This window comes from Chelmon rostratus, chromosome 15, assembly GCF_017976325.1.
Source record: "Chelmon rostratus isolate fCheRos1 chromosome 15, fCheRos1.pri, whole genome shotgun sequence".
In the NCBI taxonomy this organism is placed as follows: domain Eukaryota; kingdom Metazoa; phylum Chordata; class Actinopteri; order Chaetodontiformes; family Chaetodontidae; genus Chelmon; species Chelmon rostratus.
The window spans coordinates 5877065-5900834 of record NC_055672.1 but is presented as its reverse complement, the minus strand read 5'-3'; the positions used below and the strand labels follow the sequence as shown (position 1 = coordinate 5900834).

The 23770-nt window shown below is 43.4% G+C and overlaps 1 protein-coding gene across 2 annotated transcripts in view; it reads right to left on the bottom strand.

The window, feature by feature from the left end:
- Positions 1 to 554: 554 nt before the first annotated feature.
- sptb (spectrin, beta, erythrocytic) overlaps positions 555 to 23770 on the bottom strand; it is a 47221-nt gene continuing 24005 nt past the window's right edge. For both annotated transcript variants that reach the window (XM_041953583.1, XM_041953582.1), the window contains 26 exons: positions 22972 to 23274; positions 22735 to 22885; positions 21546 to 22416; positions 21193 to 21330; positions 19790 to 20549; positions 19372 to 19574; positions 18397 to 18487; positions 17825 to 17971; positions 17372 to 17638; positions 15728 to 15952; positions 15059 to 15148; positions 13987 to 14277; positions 13537 to 13667; positions 13086 to 13290; positions 12300 to 12523; positions 11871 to 12021; positions 10332 to 10576; positions 8916 to 9054; positions 8465 to 8549; positions 7061 to 7257; positions 6817 to 6899; positions 6238 to 6301; positions 5682 to 5932; positions 4732 to 4905; positions 4002 to 4044; positions 555 to 3554 (listed from right to left, as the gene is read on the bottom strand). In XM_041953583.1, coding sequence (XP_041809517.1) covers positions 3363 to 3554; positions 4002 to 4044; positions 4732 to 4905; positions 5682 to 5932; positions 6238 to 6301; positions 6817 to 6899; positions 7061 to 7257; positions 8465 to 8549; positions 8916 to 9054; positions 10332 to 10576; positions 11871 to 12021; positions 12300 to 12523; positions 13086 to 13290; positions 13537 to 13667; positions 13987 to 14277; positions 15059 to 15148; positions 15728 to 15952; positions 17372 to 17638; positions 17825 to 17971; positions 18397 to 18487; positions 19372 to 19574; positions 19790 to 20549; positions 21193 to 21330; positions 21546 to 22416; positions 22735 to 22885; positions 22972 to 23274 — 5721 coding nt within the window. In that variant the 3' untranslated portion in view covers positions 555 to 3362. The remainder of the gene's footprint in view (positions 3555 to 4001; positions 4045 to 4731; positions 4906 to 5681; positions 5933 to 6237; positions 6302 to 6816; positions 6900 to 7060; positions 7258 to 8464; positions 8550 to 8915; positions 9055 to 10331; positions 10577 to 11870; positions 12022 to 12299; positions 12524 to 13085; positions 13291 to 13536; positions 13668 to 13986; positions 14278 to 15058; positions 15149 to 15727; positions 15953 to 17371; positions 17639 to 17824; positions 17972 to 18396; positions 18488 to 19371; positions 19575 to 19789; positions 20550 to 21192; positions 21331 to 21545; positions 22417 to 22734; positions 22886 to 22971; positions 23275 to 23770) is intronic.

Here is a 23770-nt window from a genome sequence, read left to right as displayed (position 1 = left end):
ATCTCTCATATGCATCTTCTGCCTTATTTGTTTTGAAGAAAAATGATAATTTGTATGCTTTGCTGCAGGCATACACCTATTGAGTTTGTAAAGATAGAATTGAACTGTTTTTCAGGGCTTTGTATTGCTGTAAGTGATCACCTTCAGCCCGTTACTTGTCAGCTGAGATCTAATTAGTTTAGCCTGAGGCTGCCTCGCTGTCTTTAGGCTGTTTATTCATTGTTGTACCAACAGCCACTGGAATGTAAATCCAACCGTTTTGTCTGCTTTGAATATGTTCATGCGCAGCTCGTCTTATCTGAAATTAGCTTGGTTAACGGATGACTGTTCGACAAAGTAAAAATGCCTTTTGTTTCACGCCTGCCTCTGTCAAATTGTTTGTACTCAATAAATCTACTTTGAAATTCATTTTATTGCACCTTTTTAATGTATGAACACTCCTAGTGAAGTCAGTAATCATTAAAAATATGCAAAGGCACGACCGTGGACGTGAATTTAAAAAAAATTAGCAAAGGGGATTAAAACGTCAGTAACTCCACCCAAACCGAATCGTTTCAGGAGTTTATTTTAAAGTTTATTCTCTCAAAATGTATTTGATAGTTCTTGTCAACATTGTTGGATATTTTACATAGCTGGAGAGTACAAAATGCAGATTTTAAAAACCACTGAACAGAAAAGGCAGGTAGGAGTGGAGGGATTAACAAAGTGGATGGAGGTGACAGAGTGTTACTGTAGATATAGTGACCAATAAAAACAAGACTGAATGCACGTGATGCAAGTTTCCCAAACCATTTCCAGGTGTGTTTCCGGCAGAGAAATTGGATTACTGGTACTTGTTGCACAGACGTGATGTTCTTCTGGCCCCGTGTTTCTCATTTAGATTAAAACCTCTTCTTTTAATCTAGACAGAGACCATCGTGATGCTACCACATCTCCTCTTGAGCTGAACAGTCTGTTTATCTTTCTCCACCCGACTTCCATCGATTCATTGAGGTCACTTGAGTTGGAGCGTAGTTCAGGGACGGAGCCCGCAGTACAAGGCAAGACGGCAGTGGGAGAGTGTAGGTGTGAGCCACCACCCTGGTGACAAATTAACATCTATAAATGCTGTTTCGTACACTGTACATACTCTATATTCCCTGTATATCAGTTAAAATGACTTATTCTATAATGGCTTTGTTGTTCAATGTACCGAATTCTCACTCCCTTCCTTTCTTCACCTTACATTCATGTTAAAGACACATTCCCTCAGCTCCACGCTGCTGCTGTACGATCCTCGCCCGGTCCTGTCGTGTGGTTTGGAAAAGCAGTCATGATCCATCCGAGCCGCAGCTCGTCCTAAACTTTGGCCGGTACCGAGAAACGTTTCTGCTTTTACAACAGCACCTGGTTTAAGTTGGCTGTAGTTTGACGCTCAACGTTTCGGGTAAATAAATCGAGTTTGTGAGACCAGAGGGGTGTTTCATAAAGCCAGATTACCAGTTAAACCCAGTTTATTTCAGCAAGTCAGGCCTATTTGTCCGTAAAGGAGGTTCAAATAAGTCAGACTGAAACACGGTGTTCCCTTCCTTTAATGATGTTCTGTGAACACGACTCAATTTGGAGCGCACGTCAAATTTAATACATCTTGACACTGGCTGCCCTTTTTAATATGTCATTTTTGAATCCAGCATAATTATAATAAAGCCATGACTTCTGTGTGTAAATGTCACTGAAGAAGGACGCCTCAGGCAGCCAGTGTGAAGGTGCTGAAACAGTATTTTCACTGTTATTATGCTTTTCCAAACCAAATATTAAAATCATACGCTCTAAAAAATTATCTTATCGTCATGCTATAAAATAAAGGCCCTGTGTAGGGTCTCATTGTATATTTTGAAGTTGTTTAACAGTATCTTTCATCTTATACATCTACAGCTGTACATTCATTTGAAAAAGGCTGTCATTTCTTTGTTTAAGTTCGTCGTTTTGTTCACTTTTGCTGCAATATTTTACTCTCCGTTGTCTTCTTTTGGCTGCTTCCCATTAAGGGTCGCCACAGCGGATCATCTGTTGCCATCTCGCTGGCAAACTGTACTCATCCAACCCGGCTTTTTTGTTTGTATATGATCTGCATGTGTGATGTGTTACAGGCTTTTTACGCCGGTTGCCTGTCCGACATTTAACCGGGTTTGGGAATGGCAAGTAGGAATGTGCTTTCTGCGTTATGAATTAACACTATCAGTGTCTTCATGTCTCGGGTCCAGACTGGACTTTAGGAAACAGCTGAGTCCTGGTTCGGTTAGTGAGGCTCCTTTAAAATCAGGCTTTTCTCAGTCACACCTGCCACCTTTATGAAACACCCCTCAGATCGATGCTAACAGAATACTCTCTCGCGCGTCTCTGCAGCCAAAGTTAAAGACAAATAAGGTCGAGATGGTCTTGATTGAAGGTTCAAGAATATCACAATAGCACCATATCAAACTAACCTAAAACATACTTCATGCATCTGTAGATATATAAACTGTATATGTATATATGTTGATGAATAGATATGAACTTTAGGGTTCAATACACAAGTGTCGAATATATTTCAAGTTCACAGAAATAACTACTGCCACAGTTCAGCTGAGACCGCAGTCTGACTCGATCTATATTCCAAACGGACTGACTGCGGCGTCTCACGGCTGCTCGCACGTCATCAGCTAAAGTCTCAGCAGTCAAACCCTTCACAGTGCATAGAGCATTTCGTTTGCATGCCTGCAATTAACACTTGGTGTGTGTGTGTGCACTGTGCAGCCCTGCGCTACAGTCTGCTCATCACCAAGCCTTTACACCGCATTTACAAAGCTGGTCAAAGCCTGTTTAATTCACTCTGCTTCTGCGAGTAGCGTTTGGAGCTCCAAATTCAAACAGCACAGTATTACAGTTCACAACCATTGTATAAGGCAGATTAATGAAAAGTACTCCGTGGTACTTTCTGAGTCACCCTATGTTCATTACAGGCCTTCATATCGTACATAGCTAGAATCAAAGCATGCCATACTGAAGCCAAAATTGCAGCAAAAATAAGAAAAGAAAAGTTTTACAAACATTCTTTGGTTGAGTGTGAAAGGAGCATTCCTGTGCTTTAATTTAATGCTTTGAATTTGGCATTTGTTAAAAAGAACACAAAGAAAAAAAGTACACTGGCTTAAATACAAGCGAAGAGTGACGGCTTTAACCTAAACTACAATATTTATGTAAATCCTCGCAAAATAATATAAAAAAAAAAATCTAGTGATAAAAAGCTCGCTCTGACTGATTGTACACGAATACTACTTTCTCTTTCCAGGTTGCCTCAGCAACCCCCCCTCCAGCCCGCCCAGTGGCCGTCCCATCTCCTTTCACTTCTTCTTGGCAAAGCGGCTGAACTTCTTCTCCTTGTCTTTCTTGGCAGAGCTGGCCTCAGGGAGGGCGGCCGAGGAGGAGGGAGCGGGCAGGCTGTGGGCTTTGGCCCCTGAGGCCCCCGACGCCTCCTCCGCTGCCAGGGGCTGAACGGCCTTCTCCATGGCTTGGCTCCAACGCTGGAGCTCCTCCTGAAAATTAAACACACACACACACACCACAGAGGCTTACAAAGGGAGGTCCACCTCCAGGGGGGGCAGTGTGTGTTTTTGTCTCCTGGTCTATTTGAGTAAATGAACAAGTGGAGGTGGCAGCTTCAAATGAGCTGTTTGTGGGGCTAAATTAGGGTGAAATAGCTGAAAACAACCAAACATATTTTATTTTGAAAAACTTTAATGATCCCTGTGGGTTAAGACTCTCGCTGGATGATGAACTTGATTAATGTCAGCCGCTTACTGTACAAAAATAACTTTAGATGTGGGAAGACACATCAAACTGAAAGACTTGAAATGAAAAATGTATGAACCATATGTAGCATTACACCCCGGGCTGCTTTACAAAGGGTCAAAGATTATTCAAGATCAGAACATTCGGTCTCGTGCGATTTAGGGAAAGCTGCTCGGCGGTTCAAAACTCACCTCGTCTTTACACTGGAACAAATATTCACTGCCGTCTCCTAGGCTGTGAGAGGGACAGGAAGTGAGGTTAAACATCACAGAACAACAAGAGCTCTTCTATTTTCACCATTACAGTAAAAAAAGTAACTAGTTTCCCCAAAACTGATTTTTAGTCATTCACAACACGATTCCAAAAAAGTTGGGATGCTGTGTAAAACAAATAAGACAGAATGTGATAACGTGTTAATCCTTACTCATATATATATGTTTAATGTTTGACCTCATCAGCTTCATTTATTATTGTGAATATCTGATTATTCTGAATTTGATGCAGCGACATGTTTCAAACAAGTTGGGACAGAAGCAACAAAAGACTGGGAAAGAAGTGGAACGCTCCAAAAACACCTGTTTGGATCATTCCACAGGTAAACAGGTTGATGTAACAGGTGATAGCATCATGATTAGGAATGAGAGGAGCATCCTGGAAAGGCTCAGTCGCTCACAAGCGAAGAAGTCCCAACTTTTCTGGAACCAGGGTTGTAAGCATCTGAGCTCTAACTGTCCACACATTTGAAACAGTGCGCTAATGTTTGTTTCCCACTGGCAGCAACTATTAGCAAAGTGAGGCTGCTGAAGCTTGAGACGGTAGTTGATTATCTTAGCTTAGCATACAGATGCATTCCCAAAATATTGAACTACTCTTTTAATAGTGAGACAATTCCAGAAACCGGAAGACTGGCAGGATTCTCACCGTAGTTTGGCGACGTGCTTCTTCTTCTTGTAGTTGGTGAGGATCTCCCAGCTGGCGTTACTGAGGGACAAGGGGCCCTCGCCGTGATACGTCACCCCATGGCCGAAACTCTTGGCGTCCTTGTAGGCCGAGAGCTGACCCGGCTTCAGCACACAGTACAAGTTGTTCCACGACCTGAGAGGGAGAGGAGGGGTCGGAAACTGGCGGCCTCAATATCGATCGTTTCAGATATCTAATCTCAGGCAATAATGCAAAATCAGTTTAATCCCGATTAGGAGAGCCGTGACAAGATCACCGCTCCAGTAAAAGGCCATTTTAACATGTTCATGTGTCACCATTAGATTTTCATTCGCTCTTTGTTTAATGTTTAAATGTTCTCGTGTATGTTTTGCATATAAGAGTTCACATTCGTAGGTGAGTCAGTCTGTAATTAATTCTCTACTGAGGACATTTACATTTGAGGGCTTGCTCAGTGTGTGTTAACTATACTTACAGCTTGCAAACATGTTTTTTCCTTCACACACCTGCTGTCTAAACAGGACTAAACTAATGTGTTTGTAAAATCTCGCTCCTGAAATACAAATCATATTTAGGCATTATTTTCCACTTCCGCTGTATAACACGTTTTGAATGCATGCATGCTGTAGCTCAAGGCAGCCGTTGGCTTCCTCTCATTTCTTTCCAATCTGAAAAGAGCTCGAAACCCTTGAAACTTGCTCGAGTTGTTTAATCCATCACAAAGAAAATGAACTGTGTTCACAGATTGATTTAAAAAGGCTGAGGCGCAATTATGTTGAGGTAACTTGAAAAATGATGCAGACTTGACGTTTGTCGTGATGGATGAAAGGAGGTAAGCAATTATTCAAGTGTGCTGATAGATTTTCCTAACAAATGAGTGGAAGCAAACGATTGGGCTAAAACATGCAGAAACAGCGCTGTGGTCCATCTACCTGTTTGAGGCCTTCTTTCCTGAGCCCTCCACGTCGTGTTTGCGGCCCAGCAGGCCCTCCTGCAGCACAGTCTGGGCTCTGGGGGGGTCCATGGGCATGGTGGCAGCCCTCTCTGGTTCTTTCGGGATCGATACCGAGATGGAAGGCGCCAACTCCAGAGAACCACTCTCTTTCATTTCTGACTCAATGGGAACTGTAGAATCACCGGCCGTCCCCTCCAGCGTTCCTGTACTGGGGGCCACTGCGCCAGACTGGAGAGGAAAAACGAACCGAGACAGAAAAACCATATATACCTGCTCATTTGTAGGGGATAGGAGAGCAGAGTGCGCCCTTCATTTATGCATCCATGATTGTTTTTACAAGTGCTCAAAGAGAGTTCTCAACAGAGTCAAATGTAGTTTCCTCTAGCATAAGAAAGTCAAGGACCTCTTTTCAATGCAAGCAAGAAAAAAAGCAGAGCAGAGAGGCGGGTTTTTAAAAAAATTCAGTCTCTTAAACAGAGGTCACAACATGAGAAAGCTCAGAGGACAGGAGCTGAGTGAGTGCAGCTACTAACCAGAGTCTGTTCCCCAATAGTGTAAAGCTGTGAAGATTCCTCTGCAAAGCCGGTGTCTTCTCTCCTGCAGGAAACAGGGCAGCATGGGGTCGACTTTCAAGAGCAGCGGGCGAAGAACAATGTGTTTGAGTGAGTAGAAAGAGAGAGAGACCTGTGTGTGCCTGCACGGAAGCTTAAAGGAGAAGACTTGCAATATTCTGTTGTTTTTTTGTTTTTTTTTGTTATTGTCAACAAACCCCATTAGAGACGAAATATTGCAGTTGTCCCTCTCCGAATACTTTTTGACCTCTTCAATTTGTTGGGCCTATTTATGGCGGCGGACAGTGTGTGTGGGATTGACTCAAAGTAAACCACAGCGTCCATGTTCATCGTAATGAAGGAAGATGGCTCACTGATGTGTTTTTCATAGTTTTTAGAGAACAGTGGAGGTATATGGCACAGAGGACGAAGCCACACCAGACTTCCTTGGATTTTTAATGTATTCAAGAAAAAATTAGAATATCACCAGATTAATGCTTTCAGAGGGCTTTTGTGATGATGGTACATGTATTGTGTGTGTGTGTGTGTGTGTGTGTATACCTGCTGTCCTTATCTGAACGTTGCTCTTCTTTAATGAACTTCTCCATCTCCTGCTGCTGCTTCCTCAGCTCCAACAACTCCAGCTACAACACAGTTCGGTTTGGAAGCATTAAACGACACGTTACTGCCGTCAGCCTCAGCGCTCACGAGCTAAATATGTGTTGTTTTTAAAGATTTCTCTGGTTCGATGTCTCTGACGAGACTGCAGCAGCGGTAATGATTCATGTTTTAGTCTTCATCGTACCGTAGTGAGACGCTCCAGTGCAGAGAAGCGTTCTTCCCACGTGGCGGTGGATTTCTCGAAGGCTTCGTGCCTCTTGAGGAGTTTCTCGACCTCGTCCACGCTGTAGCCCAGGTCTTTGCTGGTCACGTAGGGCTCCTGAGCTATCAGCCAGGCCTCAGCCACTGAGGCGTCCCGCGCGAACTGACACACCTCCAGCACTGGAGGCAGTGAAGACGGGAGAGTTTTTACAGTGTAGTTTCTTTGTCTTACAGTAACACCATTTAAAACAACTGCAGCTGAAAGTGAGGACATTTTTTGAAAAGTAAGGACATTCTTTTGGCAAGTGAGGACGTTTTTTGGAAAGTAAGGATATATCTGGAAAGAGAGGACATTCTCTTGGAAAGTGAAGACATTTTTGTGGAAAGTAAGGAAGTTTTTTGGAAAGTAAGGACACTTCTGGAAAGAAAGGACATTCTTTAGAAAGTGAGGACATTTCTGGAAAGTAAACACATTTTTAGGAGATGAACATATTTTTAGTATTAATGTTTTTATATATTTTTTTGAATTGAGGACATTTTTGTAAAGTGAAGACATTTTTAGAAAAATAAGGACATTTTTTGAAAAGTAAGGACATTCTTTAGGAAAGTGAGGACGTTTTCTGGAAAGTAAGGACATATCTGGAAAGAGGGCATTTCTGGAAAGAGATGCCATTCTCTTGGAAAGTGAAGACGTGTTTTGGAAAGAGGACATTTCTGGAAAGAGAGGACATTCTTTTGCAAAGTAAGGACATTTCTGGAAAGTGAAGACTTATTTTGGAAAGTGAGGACATTTTTGTGGAAAGTAAGGAAGTTTTTTGGAAAGTAAGGACACTTCTGGAAAGAGGACATTCTTTTTAAAGTGAGGACATTCTTTCGACAGTGAGGACAATTCTGGAAAGTAAACACATTTTTAGGAGATGAACATATTTTTGGTATTAATGTTTTTATATATTTTTTTGAATTGAGGACATTTTTGTAAAGTGAGGACATTTTCACAAAGTGAGGCTGTCTTGAGAAACTGAGTACATGTTTGGGAAGTGAGGACATTTTCACAATGCGAAGACATTTTTAGACTCATACAGTCGGGTTTTAAAGGTTGCTGTCCATCTTGTATAAAGCAGCATTTCTCGAGACTCAAACCGGCCACATGTGCAGGTTTATAAAACTGTATATATAATTCCAGATTGTAGTTCACGTGGTGTTAGAGGAAACAGTATCATAGAGCTTCTCTGTTTTTGTCTCAGATTATTTTTAAAACTATAACAAAAAGATGAATTGGAGCCTGAGGTGCTCAGTGTATGTGCTTTCACATCACTTTGGCAGGTTAGTAAAGGTGTGCGTGCACAGGGTTTGGTTTTAGGCTGGAGTTTAGTGTAGTTTTACTCACAGAGTCTGAGCCAGTCCCATCTGTCGTCCCACTTGAACATCATCTCCTTCCTTTTCTCCGTCAGCTGCACCAGCTTCTCCTTAATCTGACACAAGCAGTCATACAGTCGCAGTTACATATCAGCATTATTAACAACTCAGCCCCAAGACTGGCTATTATCCTCTCAGAATTAGTATTGTGAAGTAATTAACCGCACATTAAATTCAGGCCAGGGTCAATTGCTCATTTAAATTCTTTTGGCTTTTCCATTTCTAATTAGTGTTTGCTTTATAGGCTCCCTGATGAGTGTAAGATGAGTGGAATTTTTTTTTTTCTTTCAAGGCGATCCAATTGGTTCCATTGTGCCAGACAAGAACAATCACTCCCAGAAAAGTAATTAAATCTAATGAAAGCAGCAATTTGAGGCTCAGCTGAGGATGAAAAGAAGCTGTCTCTGCCGCTCAGGTCTTACCTCAGCAGAGTCTCGGTGCTTGCGTGTCAGCAGGGCCTTGCCGAGGTCCATGCAGTCGGTGAATTTTGCTCCCCGGGCCTCAATCTCCGAGCGGATCCCCTGGTGGTACTTCTGCAGGAGCTCCACGGATGAGACATCCCTAATGTAGAGGAGGGAGGGATGGGAAGTGATAATATCTATCTACCTCTGTTGGTTGGGATTGAAACTGCATGACCAGGCTCTGGCAAGCTTTCCTTTATCTAATACAAACATACCATAGTTGTCCTGTATAAATAAGTAAGAAAGTAAGAAGAAGCAGTCTCATAAATAGATAATAGACTGAAGCTCAAGTTATGCATGTAATTATATTTTCTGTATATGATCAGATTGCTTTTAGACAGTAAGAAAATTACTTACTGCCTTTATTAACCTGAACATCCTCGATTAAGGTAATTATGACCTTCATTTCGAGTACTGTCCTAATAACACAAGCAAACTAATTTGGACCCACTGAGACCAACTACTGAACAATAAGTGTGAGAACAAATTAAAATATGTACTAAATGTCATGTTTAAAACTCTAATTAAACAGTATAAAGTGTGCAAGACATAGTCTTTGGTCAAACTTTGTACTAAGGTACACATATTCACCATTAGCTAGTTGCTAGCATGCATGTTAGTGGCATATTGGCATATTTATTAGTCATTATAAAGCACTTACTAATGCCTTAATCTGGAGGTTATGGTTAGATTATTAAAATTGTAATTCAAGCAAAAATGTCATCACTTGCTGTCAACCAGGAGGTTGTTGAAGGAAAACTTTGCTCAGTGGTTTTAGAGTAAAGCATTAATAAATGCTTCGTAACACCGAGCCAATACGCCAATAAATAACTAGTTAATGGTGAATATGTACGTTTCAATACTTAATTGACAGTATTAAAAAAAGAAAAGAATATCCATGTTTTAATTGACTGTTGAACTTGTGATGTGAATAAAAAGTAGTGAGTTTTTGTGGGTTTGTGTTACAGCGATCTGAATCAGATTTCTCTTTAGGAAAAAAAAAGAGAAAAACAGCCTGTTGCTGTCTGAAAGCAGCTCAAATCAATATTGATATAGTTTGACTTCCTTTGCATTATTGATTCATTTATTTGAGCCTATATTTTATCATTTAGTGGACAGTATTCTTCTGTTTTGACCTGCTACCAAAGATAAAAAGGCGTCTATACATCCAGATTTTTGTTGCCAATTAAAACTTGTGAAAATAAAAATGTCCGACACTCAGAGGACAAGGTTTCAGGTTTGTTCTTCAGCTGTCTGAATCAGAAGCCCCTTTAGTCAAAAGAAACACATCCTCTTGTAGTTTGGAAATCAGTGGTGGCATTAAGTCGGAATTTACTGAATGGAGCTCTGGTGAGTCCTTGTCCGAGGTGTGCTCACCTGGGTTTCTCCTGAGTCTCTATCTGCTGGATGATGCTCTCCATCCAGGCCATCAGGTCCCGCACCATGGTGAAAAAGCGGAACTTCTCAGCCGTGTCCACCAGTTGCGCCCTGCGGCCGTCGCAGGCGTCCAGCAGACCCTTCCAGGCTTCCACCACCTCCCGCTCGGTGGCCTGGATGCTGTCCGCTCTGCCCCCTGCATACTGGGCGTGAAGCCGCGAGGCCGTCTCCTGGAACTGTTGGACCTGGAGGAAGGAGAATCAAGAGTCAGTAAATCATAAAAATTAAAGTCTCAGACATCCAAAAACGTGTCGTGCTTTTTGTTACTGTACGTGACTGCTTGAGCTTCACTGCGTACACAGATGAATGTGCAGAGTCATTAATCTGCTGAAGGCGTAAAGGTTCTCTGTGCTCATCTTAAATCTGAGTTTAAGTCAAGGACGTATGAGCAGGATTTTGTTTGGAAGCCAATCATGGTCCAGTATGCAGCTTATACAACAGTTACACAAGGACATTTAAAGCCTACGCTAAGAATGGGCTTTTTGAGTGAGCTGGTCCACAAGCCCAGTATCTAAACTTCTGAAATGAAAAGTATTTGCACATTCATTCACTTCACAAGGGAACTGAACAGACAAGCAGAGAATTTTCAAATTCTTCAAACATGCCTCAAAGGAATCTTTCACTGGTTAAATCATAACACAAACGTGATATACGGAAAATATTTGTTCACGCAACATTTTGTACATTATCTGAGGCACTGAGGCGTTGACCTTTGTTTCCCAAATACATCAAGAAAAAGTGATTTTATGTAGTTAAAATTCTAAACGTTTTTCTAACCAAGCTGACGTTTTATTTTATTTCAATTAAAGCAGTATGTATTTGGTTGTCTACCACTTGGGGGCAGCAGAACAAGGTGTAAACACAACAATGACGTTTTATCACATTATATAGCAGCATTAGCATCTACTATATTTAGAGTCTCTGGATTCTTGTGATGTGTGTCCAACATTTGCTCTTCTTTTACGTCTATTTTGGTTTCCTGAGGGAAATATCTGCCTCTTTGGCTGCTAAATGCTCCAGCTATTGTTGCTGCATACAACAATACAAAGAAGTTGTACTCTGTTCAGTTGTTAGCGGTTGATGAGAGCAGCGAGAGTGAACCAAAACAGCCAAAACATTGATCTGAAAGAGGCTCAAACATAATGGTGATGCTTCTCTGTGGGCTCATCACTAAAACTGACCCCTTTCAAATTACATATATTAATTTGATGCATTGCTACTATAAAAATATTGATTACTGCAGCTTTCATTTTTTAAATCTTATTGATTAATATTGATCGGATGGTCTTCCCAGAGCAGTGGGATTAAAGAGGCTGCTAATCCCTCTACTACTTATGGGTTCTCACCCATTCAGAAAACTCATAGTTGCCCAAATATTGCAGCACTCTCTCCTTCTAGATATGAATCATCAAAGTTTGCCTCTTGGCCGCCGCCTGCTGCGTTCCCTCAGAGTAAAAGGGCTGCTCCCCTGCGTTGTACCTGTTTGCCTAGAGCTGTGATGTCTCTCTCAAAGGCGGCGTGCATTCTGTGGAAGGACTCGGCTTTGCTGAAGTCCTCTCCCACATCATCAGGCAGCTCTTTCTGCTTCTCTAGGATCTGAGCCACGAGCTCCTTCCCATCATCGAAGTACCTTTCAAAAAAAAAAAAAAAAAAAAAAAGAGATCAGTCTCTCCCCGTCTCTCTGGCTCTGTGTGTATTATCATCTCATTCAATCAATGTAAAGTCGTCGTGTTTAACTTGAATTCTTGGTGGCGGTGTTATTGCATCCAGATGTGTTCTGGTTTGATGTTATTAGTCACTCTCTCTTGTCAGGACATGCTATGCTGCATTACAGGATTAGGCATGAAATCCTAATGCGATCAGTCCAGATAACCGGCCGCCTGGCTACATCAATACTCCTTTCCTTACTTGAGCAGTTCGTAAGATGTTGCGAGGAGCTGAGCGCGAGTGTCGATGAGCTCCAGCAGATCGGCCCAGCTCTCATTGATGCCGTCCTTCCACTCCGCCATGGTGGCTGCCTCGGCGTGGCCGGCTTCGATCAGCTCGTCTATCGTCTGGTTGACCATGTCCACTCGCTCCTGACCCACCATCCCCGTCTCCCGCGTGAACTCTCGGAACTTATCTCTCAGGAGCTGGAGGTAAAAGATGGAATTGCATTTTGACGCTGCACAGCACACACTTCTTTTTTTTACTGAAATACCCAAGAAATCATTCAGTGAATGCTCATGGATGCTCAAGGGTTAGAAAAGATCTGTGATCACTTTACACCAAGAGAACAAAAGCATGAAAGCACATGCATAAAACAGGCAAACTATCCTCTGGTGGTTTTCTCTTAGTGATTATGAAACGCTTGTACCGTTTCCTCCTTTACTTCTTCAGTTCCCATAAACACTTCCAGTAAGTAAGCACACCGATCTCATCTCAAGCAGCTTCACTTCCAAAATGATATGAAATGTAGCTTCATGTGTACTTAAACACCAATTCAAAGTGCTTTACAGATGACTGGCCAGCTGATAGTAAGGTGTTTATACATGCATAGTTAAACTATTTAAGACTAATGCACACAAGAAATAAAAGTGAAATGATAAAATAGATTTAAACAGCATACATTGCTCCTGCGCCTGGAGCAACTGATGAACTTCTGTTATTCTTACATGTTTTGACAGTGTGTGCATGTGTTTGTGTGAATAATACCGTGACGTGGTCCAGGTCCTGGCCCATCTCCTGAGAGGAGGCCACCACGTCTCTCTCCGCGATCCAGTGCTCCAGGTCCTCCACCTCTCGGCTCAGCAGGAAGTGGTGGTAGGTGTGGTCCAGCTTCTTCCTGCGGTCCTCCGCCAGCTCCCTCAGCCCCGCGTACTGCTTATCCACCTGGCCCTGTCGCCTGATGATCTCCTCGCTGCGGGCGAGGTAAATGAGATGCAGCAAGGATGGAGAAAATGAGAAAAGGGCAAAGAAGATTGGATTTAGGTTTATTCTAGATGAAGCGTGTGATTAGCCTACAGGAATTATCGCATTTTACATGCTCGTCTCTCTTATCACCCTTAACCACAACTGACTGGGACGGTGTGAGTGAATTAACATCCAAACAAGGAGTTCAGAGGTGCCTTTTTCTGCGTGAGCATCAAATCATAAAAGCACCAACCCATCGGGATGGTCCTTGGCAAACAGTTTTTGGGCACGGTCGGCCAGCTTCTGAATGGCGTCAGCATAGTCGTCCACGGCTTGCTGAAGGATCATGTGACGCTTCAGCATCAGCATGGCACTCTGCTCATCCTGGAGAGATGGAAGAGGAGGAGGATGAGGAGGAAACAGGAGGAGTTAGCAGAAATCATGCGAAAGAAGACCGGAGACGACGCATCAAAGCAAAACAAAATACTCCAAATGAGCTCTCAGTAGAGGGTGCCGCTTATAAAAAGGGTGTCATCGTAATTGAAGAAACCCCCTGACCATGTAATCATGTTAATGCATGCAGTGCCACTTTATTTGCAACATGATGTGCCTTGTTATGCTTTGAAGCGTACGATCTGTGTTTCAGACATCTGCGGCCCAGCATTCCTCGTCTGTCACCAGCCGCGCTCGCTCCGCCCCTCACCTTGGCCTTTTCATCAGCGATCATGTAAAGCTCCTGCTCCCCGATCCAGGCTTCGGCCTCATCCGCGTCGTTGTAGTACTGCTGGGCCAAGTTGGAGCCGTTCAGCCTCTCCCTGCGCTTGGCCATCTCGTCCTGCAGCCGGGCCCACGCCTCCTCCAGCTCCTTCAGCTGGTCCGCGATCCGCTCGGCCTCCGGTCTGCCCTCTGCGCCGGCGGCCGCCGCCATCCTCCTCCCTCTCTCAAGCACCTCGTCGACGCGGGGCTGGTGGCCCTCGATCTCCCTCTGCAGCGTCTGATGGACAGAGGAAACGATGAAGGTGCAGCATCGCCCCAGAGACAATGTCATCTAAAGTCCTTCTGCAAGTGCTTTTTACAAATGCCTTCTCTACCAACTCATGTAGATTTTTGTCAAAGAGGGAAACATTAATAGAACCATTAACTACTTGCTTATTAGCATACATATTAGTAGCATATTGACTGTTTATTATTATTACTTTCTCGTAATTAGAAGGTTATTGAGGTAAAAGTCCAAATGGCAATTTCAATAATATGGTCATGCAGATTAAGGCATTAATAAGTGCTTTATAATGACTATTAGGAGCCAGTATGTTGCTAGTATGCATGGCAATAAGCAGCTAGTTAATGGCAAATATATGTACCTTAACATTACGTGTGACCAGAGAGGATGTTGTAAGTTAAATAAAATGTGGTTTTCTTTGCTTTTACGGTTTAACTTGTGGCATCATGTTGGTTGACAGTTGAAAATCAGCACAGTCTCCAGTATTTCCACTGAGAAAACACTGACAGATGAAATAATCTGCAACATTTTGTTGATAATCAATTAATCATTAACACTCTCTTGTTCCAGTTTCTCAAATAAAACGTTTTTTTCTGCTGTTCTTCGTCACATGTAATTGTAAACTGAATCTCTTCGGGCTCTGGTGGGACAGAATGAGCTGTCGCCTTTGGCCTAAATCAGAACAATCGATCGAGAAAATAATGTCAGCCCAAAAATTAGAGATTTGCAGCACCACAGCTAATCGTGACTCTTTTTCTGTAGACGAGTCCCTTACCTGGTTCTTCTTCAGCAGCATTTGCACAGTTTGAAGATTGTGGCCATGCTCTCGTGACATTGCCAGGGGCATCCTCTCCTCAATCCAGAGCTGAGAGAGAGAGAAGAAGAAGAAGATTATGACACTAAAATGACAAAAAAAAGTAAAGACTACTTTCTGCTAGGAAATAGCTTTACAGATCTCAGATATACACAGAGTATAAAAATTATTAAGACCATCTTTCTTATAGTGAATTTTACCCTTTTTACAAAATGTCTCCAATATCTCAAACAGTAAAAATCCTTCTTTAAGCTGTCTCCTCCACCTGATTAAAGTGGATTGAGGCGGTGAAACCAATAAAGGATTAAGCCAGATTCACCTGGAGAGTCAATTTCATGGAGAGAGCTGGTGGTCTTACTATCTTGCATACTAAGTGCACATACTGTAATTGAAAACTTCATTTCCAAATTAATAATTTATCATTTTCGGGGAGAAAAAAACACCCTCTGAAGTTCAAGCTTCAATATTTCTAAAGTCCCAAAAGGTTTTATCTTGCTGTCATTCCAAAGCCAACACTAAATCCTTTAAAAAACTAACATTCTTTATTCTAATTTTGTGCTATCAATCATTTTTGCGAAGGCAGGGAGTTTCGACACTTTAATTTTGCTCTGAAATTGGATCCACGCTTACGAGCTCGTCGGCCAGGTCCCTGCAGAACTGATGGACAGCCTTGCCGGCCTCCAGCTTGCCCTTGCGCTGGGCCAGTGGTGTGAGGAGCCGCTGGAAGTCCCCCTGCAGGGCCTGCTGCTCGGCCTCTAGCTCCAGCTGGTCCTCCCGGCCTCCGCCGTGCTTCCTGACGGCCTCCTGGAGCTCCTCCAGCTCGCGCGCCCTGTCACGCACCTGGTTCTCCGTCATCTGGCACGGGGAGATAAGATTAGAGGGAAGGATGAATAGCCTTTCAGGAGCCTAATCAGAAAAATCAGTAAACCAGAAGTTTCTTTGTCTTTTGCCATTTATACGTGAAACCAAGCTCAGCCACAGTTTTCAGCAACAGATTTCATGAAACTTTTATCAATGCAGCACAGAAGCTAATATAACTTAACAGTGTTCTTGTTTTTCGTTCCATCAAAACGCAATCAGCAAGTGTTTTTGGCTATCTGGCCTTCGTCAGGGTGGAGCCTGAGGCTGTTTCTGGTTTCCTTTTACACAACACACTCATCCGTCATGTGATCGATATATATCGCCATAGATACCATCTATACAAAACTTCACAAACATCTTTTTCCTTAAACACACAAAAATCTCCTTCTCCTTAGTCCATACAGAAACCTTTTAAAAAAATATATCAATAACCATGATTACAGTGTATAACATTACAAACAACTTTTTACATCATTTTCTAATACATACACTTAATTAAAGGGAAAAAAAACAGTTGAGTATCAGATTCTCAATACAAGTAAACAAATTCTACATTTTTTTCATCTAATCACACAGAGCCTGGTTCTGCTCGAGGTCTCTGCCTCCTAAAAGGAAGTTTTTCCTCACCACTGTCGTCAAATGCTTGCTCATGAGGGAATAGTTGGGTCTCTGTAGATAAGGAGTTTGGTCTGTACCTGCTCTATATGTAAAGTGTCCTGAGAGAACTTGAGGTTGTGATTTGGCGCTATATAAATAAAATTGAATTGAATTGAATTAATTATTCTGATCACATTTTGAAAAAAACAATGAATTTAAATCACTCCCATCACTTCAAATACTGTTGATGGAGAAGAAATATGATCCAGGAGACTCTACAGAAAATGTCTAATTCCTCATTTAACCCCTTTGGGCTTAAATCGGTCAGTTTAGAGGTCCAAAATGTGTCCCTCTTCGGGGAGGGACTTCTCCATTTGACCCTCTCTTTGACAAACAACCAGAAACAGCCTCCGGCAGCCCCCTGATGAAAGCAAGGTAGCTGATTTAATAAAGCGTGGTGGACTGGAGAAGAGCTGTGCGACATGTTCTTTAATTTTAATGGACTGAAACTTGCGCGCTGCTCTGCACCTCAAATTCTTGTTATTCTTTCTGACAAATATGATATGATGAGTTTTTTGCATTAGATTTTAATTTGTAAGGTTTTTGTTTGCTGTGTTCAGCTGCCAACAGATCCGACCCAGATGCTCATTGACTTAAAGTTAAGCCTACGAAAGCACATGAGCTAAAGCTAAATCCATAAAGTACCCACTCCCATGGTGAAATTTAACCACATATGATTAAAGAAGTGTATGTATCTAATGGAACTGCAGACACAATAATACATACATATACAGCGTATGTTACAAAGACACTGACCTGATGCTTCTTGAGCAGGATGTTGGCACTGGTCAGGTCTTTGACGTCCTCGTCTCCGCTCTGCAGCTGCTGCTGCAGCTCGCCGAGCCACTTCCTGATATCAGCCAGGCTCTGGTCGAAAAGCTCCGAGCGGTTAGCGTCGAACAGCAGCCGGGCTTTCTCCTGGGTCGTGGACTCCAGCTTGTCCCACAGCTCGTGGAGTTTGGCCAGTCGCTCCTTCACGATGGGCTCAAACTCAGGCTTGGACTCCATGAGCTCCTGGCCCTCCTGAGGGAAGAAGAAAAGGCTTTCAAAATAAGATAAAAAACTGAAAATAAAAGAATCATGGAAGAGGTAAAGCCAATAAAAAGTAAAGAAAGAAAAGAAAGAAAGCATTCACTCAGATGTGCCTGCTTTAAATGCAATACATATACGTACACAGGCGTTCACATGCACGAACACAGCATTACAGACCTGGTCTACTTTGTTGAGCCAGTCCTTATTGGAGGCCAGCTCAGCCATGAAGGCCTGATGTTTCAGCCATTTGCTGTGGAGGTTCCTGGCCTCGTCGTACGACGTGTCCTGAGCCGTCAGCATCTTCTCGTTGATCCACACAGTCAGCTGCAGCGTGCAGAGGAATATTAGGGATTAGCCAGAAGATTCAAATCAACAGCTAAGACTCAGGCTGCAAAACTTGGGAAAGTCATGGAAACATCAGCATTTTTGCATTTGTGCAGACATGACTTTGTTTGAGCAGGATTTACTTCTTTATCTTCTGAAAACAGAGCATTTACCAATTAGCCAAATGGGACCCCTGACCCAAATAGGGAAGATACAAATTTCACCTAAGAAAGCCTCATCAAGTAGCACTGTGTCATAGTAAACAAAGCAGTGTGTGTTTGGCACATTGTCTACAATAATCAAGAAATAAAATGAGGAAAAACACTGATGTCAAGTCTCAATGAGGGAATAATTAAGCTAATAACTAATGCACTAATAGATGTTACCCAGTGGTCACATGAACTACAGACTGACAGTGAACTCACATCCTGAGTGTTTTGCAGGAAGTGCTGCAGGTCTCGGTTGTCTCTGAGCTTTTCGGACACCTCCTGGGCTCTTCTTTTATTCCTGTCATTCCTGGAGGTCGAACACAAAGCCGAGAGCGAACCTTAAAAACACAACTCCAGGCCGGGCACACCTTCCTCCGCCTTTTCGTTCAACAACTCTCGCTGTGACATGACAGGATGCGTCGGCGAGCGAGAGAGAACACACAGAAAAATACCTGACACGGTAACACAAAACAGTCATCTGTCTCTCTGCTGCGCCGTGAAGAATAGCTCTCACTTAAAGATCAATATCCATTATTGCAGGCGCCCGTCTACCAAGCTGAATTGTGGGAGTTAATGGGAAAAGCTCCTATGCCCTCTTTACTGCCTCTTGTTGACATTAATGATACAGTGATAAGAGAGCTGTTTCACTGAAGAAGAATGAGTTAGACTGAACAGATCTATTCTTCTACATCACATCAGGGCCCCGGTACTATTTATCAAACTGCTAAAAGTGAAATTTTGGAAAGCATTCACCAATCGTTAAAGTTGGTTAAGAGGAGATGCTAGATGACTGCAGTACAAAACAAGGTGAGCACTTCTGAGACATGCTTTGGAGTGATTGTACAAAACATCATTGATCGCGGTGAATAATAGATGAGCTGAAACCATATGTATAATTCAGAGGAGAGCAGTTTTTACCTATTTGTTCTAAACATTTCGTAGGATGCTACACGGCCTTCTTCGGCATTCTTAACTGTAATTCTTGTCATTCTTTGACAAAAAAAGATAATACATGAGCATTCAAGCTTTTCCTGACTAGAACCAGCACAATAAATGATTGATGACGAAAAGACCCCTCTAAGGTAAAATCTGCGCATGATAAATACTAAATGTGGCTGAAATCATAATAATTTCCCACTATTCACGAGCCCTTTTGTCAACAATTAATTGAGACATGGCCTAATGACTAACCTGTCTCCGATTGAGTCCATTTTGTCCTGAACCTTCGCAGAGTACAGGTTGTTGCTGTCCACCAGCCGCTGTCCGCCCAGCAGAGCGCCGTCAATCTTGTCCTCGTTGGCCTCCATGGTGCTCACAAAGTCCTCGTGCTTCTTCAAGGCTTTCTCTGCCCCGGCCAAGGTGTCGGGCTTGTCTATGTGGGCCAGGGTGTACTCCTGGCGAAGACAAGGCGAAGACAAAAAGTCAGCATAGAGAGGAAACAACGCTCAAACAACCAGCTGACAAACATGCAGTGTGGTAACTGACCGCACTGCATTCTTCCACACCACATTCTTTTAAATACCCAGAGCATCGCTGAACCCATCATTAAAACACATTTCCACGTCTTTATTTACATAGTCTTACTCCGCATACCCATGCAGTACAGTACCTGGTTGTTGAGGATGGCCTCTACAGCCTTGCCATCCCTCATGAACTGCTGGAAGCCCAGACCCTGGTCCAGGAAGGTCTTGCGACTGTCCCACATCTTCTGCAGTTCATACCAGCCGCGGTCCAGCCCCTTCAGCCTCTGCTCCAGCTGCTGGTACTGAGGATCATCCTCCTGGCCCTGGGTGACCTGGGTGCCGGTGTCCCTCACGCGGTGATAGTCCTCCTCGTGGTTGTTTATGTCTTCACGTACAGCGTCATGAAGGCTGAGCTGCTCCTCGGCCTCCGGCAGCGTGGCGGGCATTTCCTCTGACGCCACAGCTTTCTGGGTCTTGAAAAGCCAGGACTGGAAGTCATCCATGTCCTGGAGGAAAGTCTGTAACTTGCTGACCTCGCCCAGAGAGTCCTCCCTGTCTTTGAGGGTCTTTCTTAGCGCGTCCCAGGCCGCGTCCAGCTCCGCTCTGCGCGCCAAGATGTCAGCGGCGTTCTCCGGGTGGTCCTTAGCCAGCTGGTCAGCCTCTTGTCTCAGGAAGGTAAGCTTGGTGTCGATGGCGGCCAAATCTCTCTCCATGCCAAACAGTTTCCTCTGGATGGTCATGACAGCTGCCAGGTCATTGCCCAAGTCCTGCGTGGACTCGATCACCCGTGTCTTGTCTCTGATCCAGGCGTCTGTCTCGTCACACTCCAGCCCGTAGTTGTGCAGACTAACAGCAGAATCCACTTTCCTCTTCTTGTCCTCCACCATGGCCTTGAAGGCCTCCCACCTGAAAGACATTTATTTATTGAATGTTTCAATCACTTTAATGTCATCTTAGGGGCACGTTTTATACCCTGCCATTAGCCCGCAAAATACATTTTCTGGTTTCGCTGTTATTTCCATTTCATTTCCCAAAAGCGGTGAAGAGTTCTGGGATGTAAAGTCATACTAATCATAGAGAAAATAGTCATTTCCCTGCAAGAACTGCTTCATTCACTGGAAACTCAAGTAAACATATTAAATAATATACAATTCAATTACTTGTATTATTAGAAACTCTATTGTCCATATATGCTGCATTGTCTGCAACCCTGTAGATAAATTTCACCTTTCTGTCTGTCCAGCTGACCTGCTTGTTAGCAATTAACTCAAAATAAATGCAAGTGCGCACCAATTGAACCCAACAACACAATCTATAATTAGCACTAAATTACAGACTTCTTTCCAGGAAAATTCCAATTAGGAAATTATCGACCTATAAAATAAAGCCTTTGATATGCCTGAGGACACAGATGAAACCTAAAAATATGAATCATCTTTGTTATTTATTTCAGGTGCAACACTGAATGATTAATTAGAAATGTCGATGCGCAAATAAACAGTGAAATGCATGACACACATATAATAAAGAGATAACATATTCAAAGCACCTCTTATTCAGTCGCGCCTGACATTCTTTGACCTCTTTGGTGCGAGGGTGTCTGCTGTCCTCAAGCTGTTTCACAGCTTTGTTCACGTCATCAACTCTCGACTGCACATTTGCCATATCTTGAGCTAGAATGCTCAACCTGGAAACAAGAAAAAAGTGCTAATTAAAATAAAAACAGCACAATATACATCATATGCATGTGTTTCTGATGCATAGACACATGGGTACAAACAATGCTACTTCAGGGAGAATCCAGCAAACTATCTGTAAAAACATTTTTGTTTTTTGAACATGAATTTTAGTGAATCACAATATTAAATGCAGACAATTCATAATATAATTTGTTCTGTGTACCTGTTTTGCACTACTTCCAGATCCTCCAGCTTCTCAGGCACCTCTAATCCCACCAACCACGTCTCCTTCTGGCCCATCCAGAGCTCACAGGCGTCTGTCTCACTGAAGATGGTGTACAGGGCCATGGTGTTATCCAGCCTCTTCTGTCTCAGATCAGCCAGAGACATGAGCTCCATGTACAGGTCCTTGATGTCTTTCAGACGTCTCTGGATATCAGGGGTGTTTTGGAGCTCCTCTGGCAGCACATTGGCCTGTTTGGACAGTGCATCTATGGTGGCCCCGTTCTTGATTGCTTCATTCTTCAGGTTGTTGTGCTTCTTCAGTAGCCGCTGCGTGGTGTACTCGTCTTGGCCCACGTCATCGCTGCTCATCTGCCTCTTGGCTTCTAGCAGCCAGGTCTTGAGATCATCAGCATCTCCCTGAAACTGAAAGAACCTCTGGGTGTCCTGGAGGTTCTGTTTCCGAAACGCAGCCAGCTCCTCCAGCTGCTGCCATTGCCTCCGGATGTCGTCCATGCATTCTTGAACCTTCGGGGAGCCGAAGTGCTTGGCCTGGATCATCTTTTCTCCTTCAGCCAAGACCTGTTCGAGGTTGGCTCGGCGGGCTCCGAGCTCGTCCTCGAATGCGCTGTGCTTGCTCTGGAGCACCAGCACGCTCGTCAGGTCCTTGCCATAATCCAGGGAGGAGAAAATGTGCTCCTTCTCTCTAATCCAGCTCTCCAGCTCCGCCACCTCCCATAGGAAGTTCCAGAAGAGGCGGGACTGCTCCAAGCGGGCCCTTCGCTGGGCCGCCAGGGCACAGAGCTCCTGGTAGCACAACTCCAGGTGCTGCACCCTGTCGTGGATCACCTGGGGATCACATGGCTTGTAGCCTGGGGAGAAAATCAAAATATAATTGTTTAATTGAGGAAGAGTTGGTTTTTTTTACATCTTTCTTTGCTCATTTAACAAAGCAAGCTTAACTTTTTTAACTCAAGCATCAATTCATGAACTTTGAGGAAATAAAATAATACAAAATATCTGATCAAAGAATATTTAAACACGAACAACCGATACAACTTTCAGTATTTTTGCCCTGTTGTCCATACTTCAATACTCCGCCTTGGTCAAGGTCCATGGCCTGCAATCTATTTAGTGTCCTCATGCCTAGTAGAACCAGGACAGGGGGCATAATGAGCCTCTGCACTTACTATCTCCATTGGCAAACTTGAGAGCTGCAGCGCTGGCGCTCTGTACTCTGTCTGCCTGCAGAGCGATGTCGTTCTCTAACAGAGCGTGTTTCTGTAACAAGTCTTCCACTTCCAGCAAGTGTTTCCCAAAGTCAGGAGACAGGAGTCGAGCCTAAAGAGAGGAGGCGACATTCTGATCAGCCGAGTGTGTGGAAAATACACGTTGTTGCTTGATGGATATGACCTCCTGTGCTGTACCTTCATGTCATCCATCAAGCTGATGATGTAGAGCATCTCCTGGAAGATCCTCTGCAGGGTCAGGTTCTTATCCAGACGCCCCCTGCGAGCCTTCAGCAGCTCCTGCAAGTAGTCCCACAGGCGCAGGATGTTGTCCTTCCGCACGTCGATCCGTTTGGCGTCGTGATATCGCTCGGACTCCAGCTCCTTGGAGATGTTCACCAGGGCCTGAACGCGTTCCTCATACGCAGCGATGTCCGTCTCAATGGCATCGTGCTTCTTCTTCGCCGCCTCCACTGCTGGCAGGTCGTAACCAAAGTTATCCTGAGGGCAGAGGAGCAAAGAGCAAACTTCATCAGAAAAACAAAGCAGACACTTTTTATACTTTAAAAAGGTCCATTTCATTTGCTAATACATCTGAACTAAAGTTTGAATGCACTTTTACTTGCAGTAGAGTGTTTATACTGTGAGGTACTGCAACTTTTACTTAAAGGTGCCCTGTGGAGCTTCCATGTAAACAAACAAAAGTTCTGTTTACATTCAGTGCTCCTCATTAAAACACAGAGTGTGTATCCTTGAGCTCCATCAGATGTGCTGAATGCATTTGCCTCCTCACAAACATTTGTATTCTAAATCCAGCATTGTTTGCATCCATGTTTACTAGCTTGCAGTCTTCTTCCCTGCCTTTGAGTGTACACTGCATTGGAGCAGTACTGCCACCTGTAGGTCACTGGAACATTGTGTGAAAGCAGATAAACGTTTAATTTCTTTTAACTTCTAACTTTTTCAGATAACAAAGTTGCTATTATTTACTTGTAAC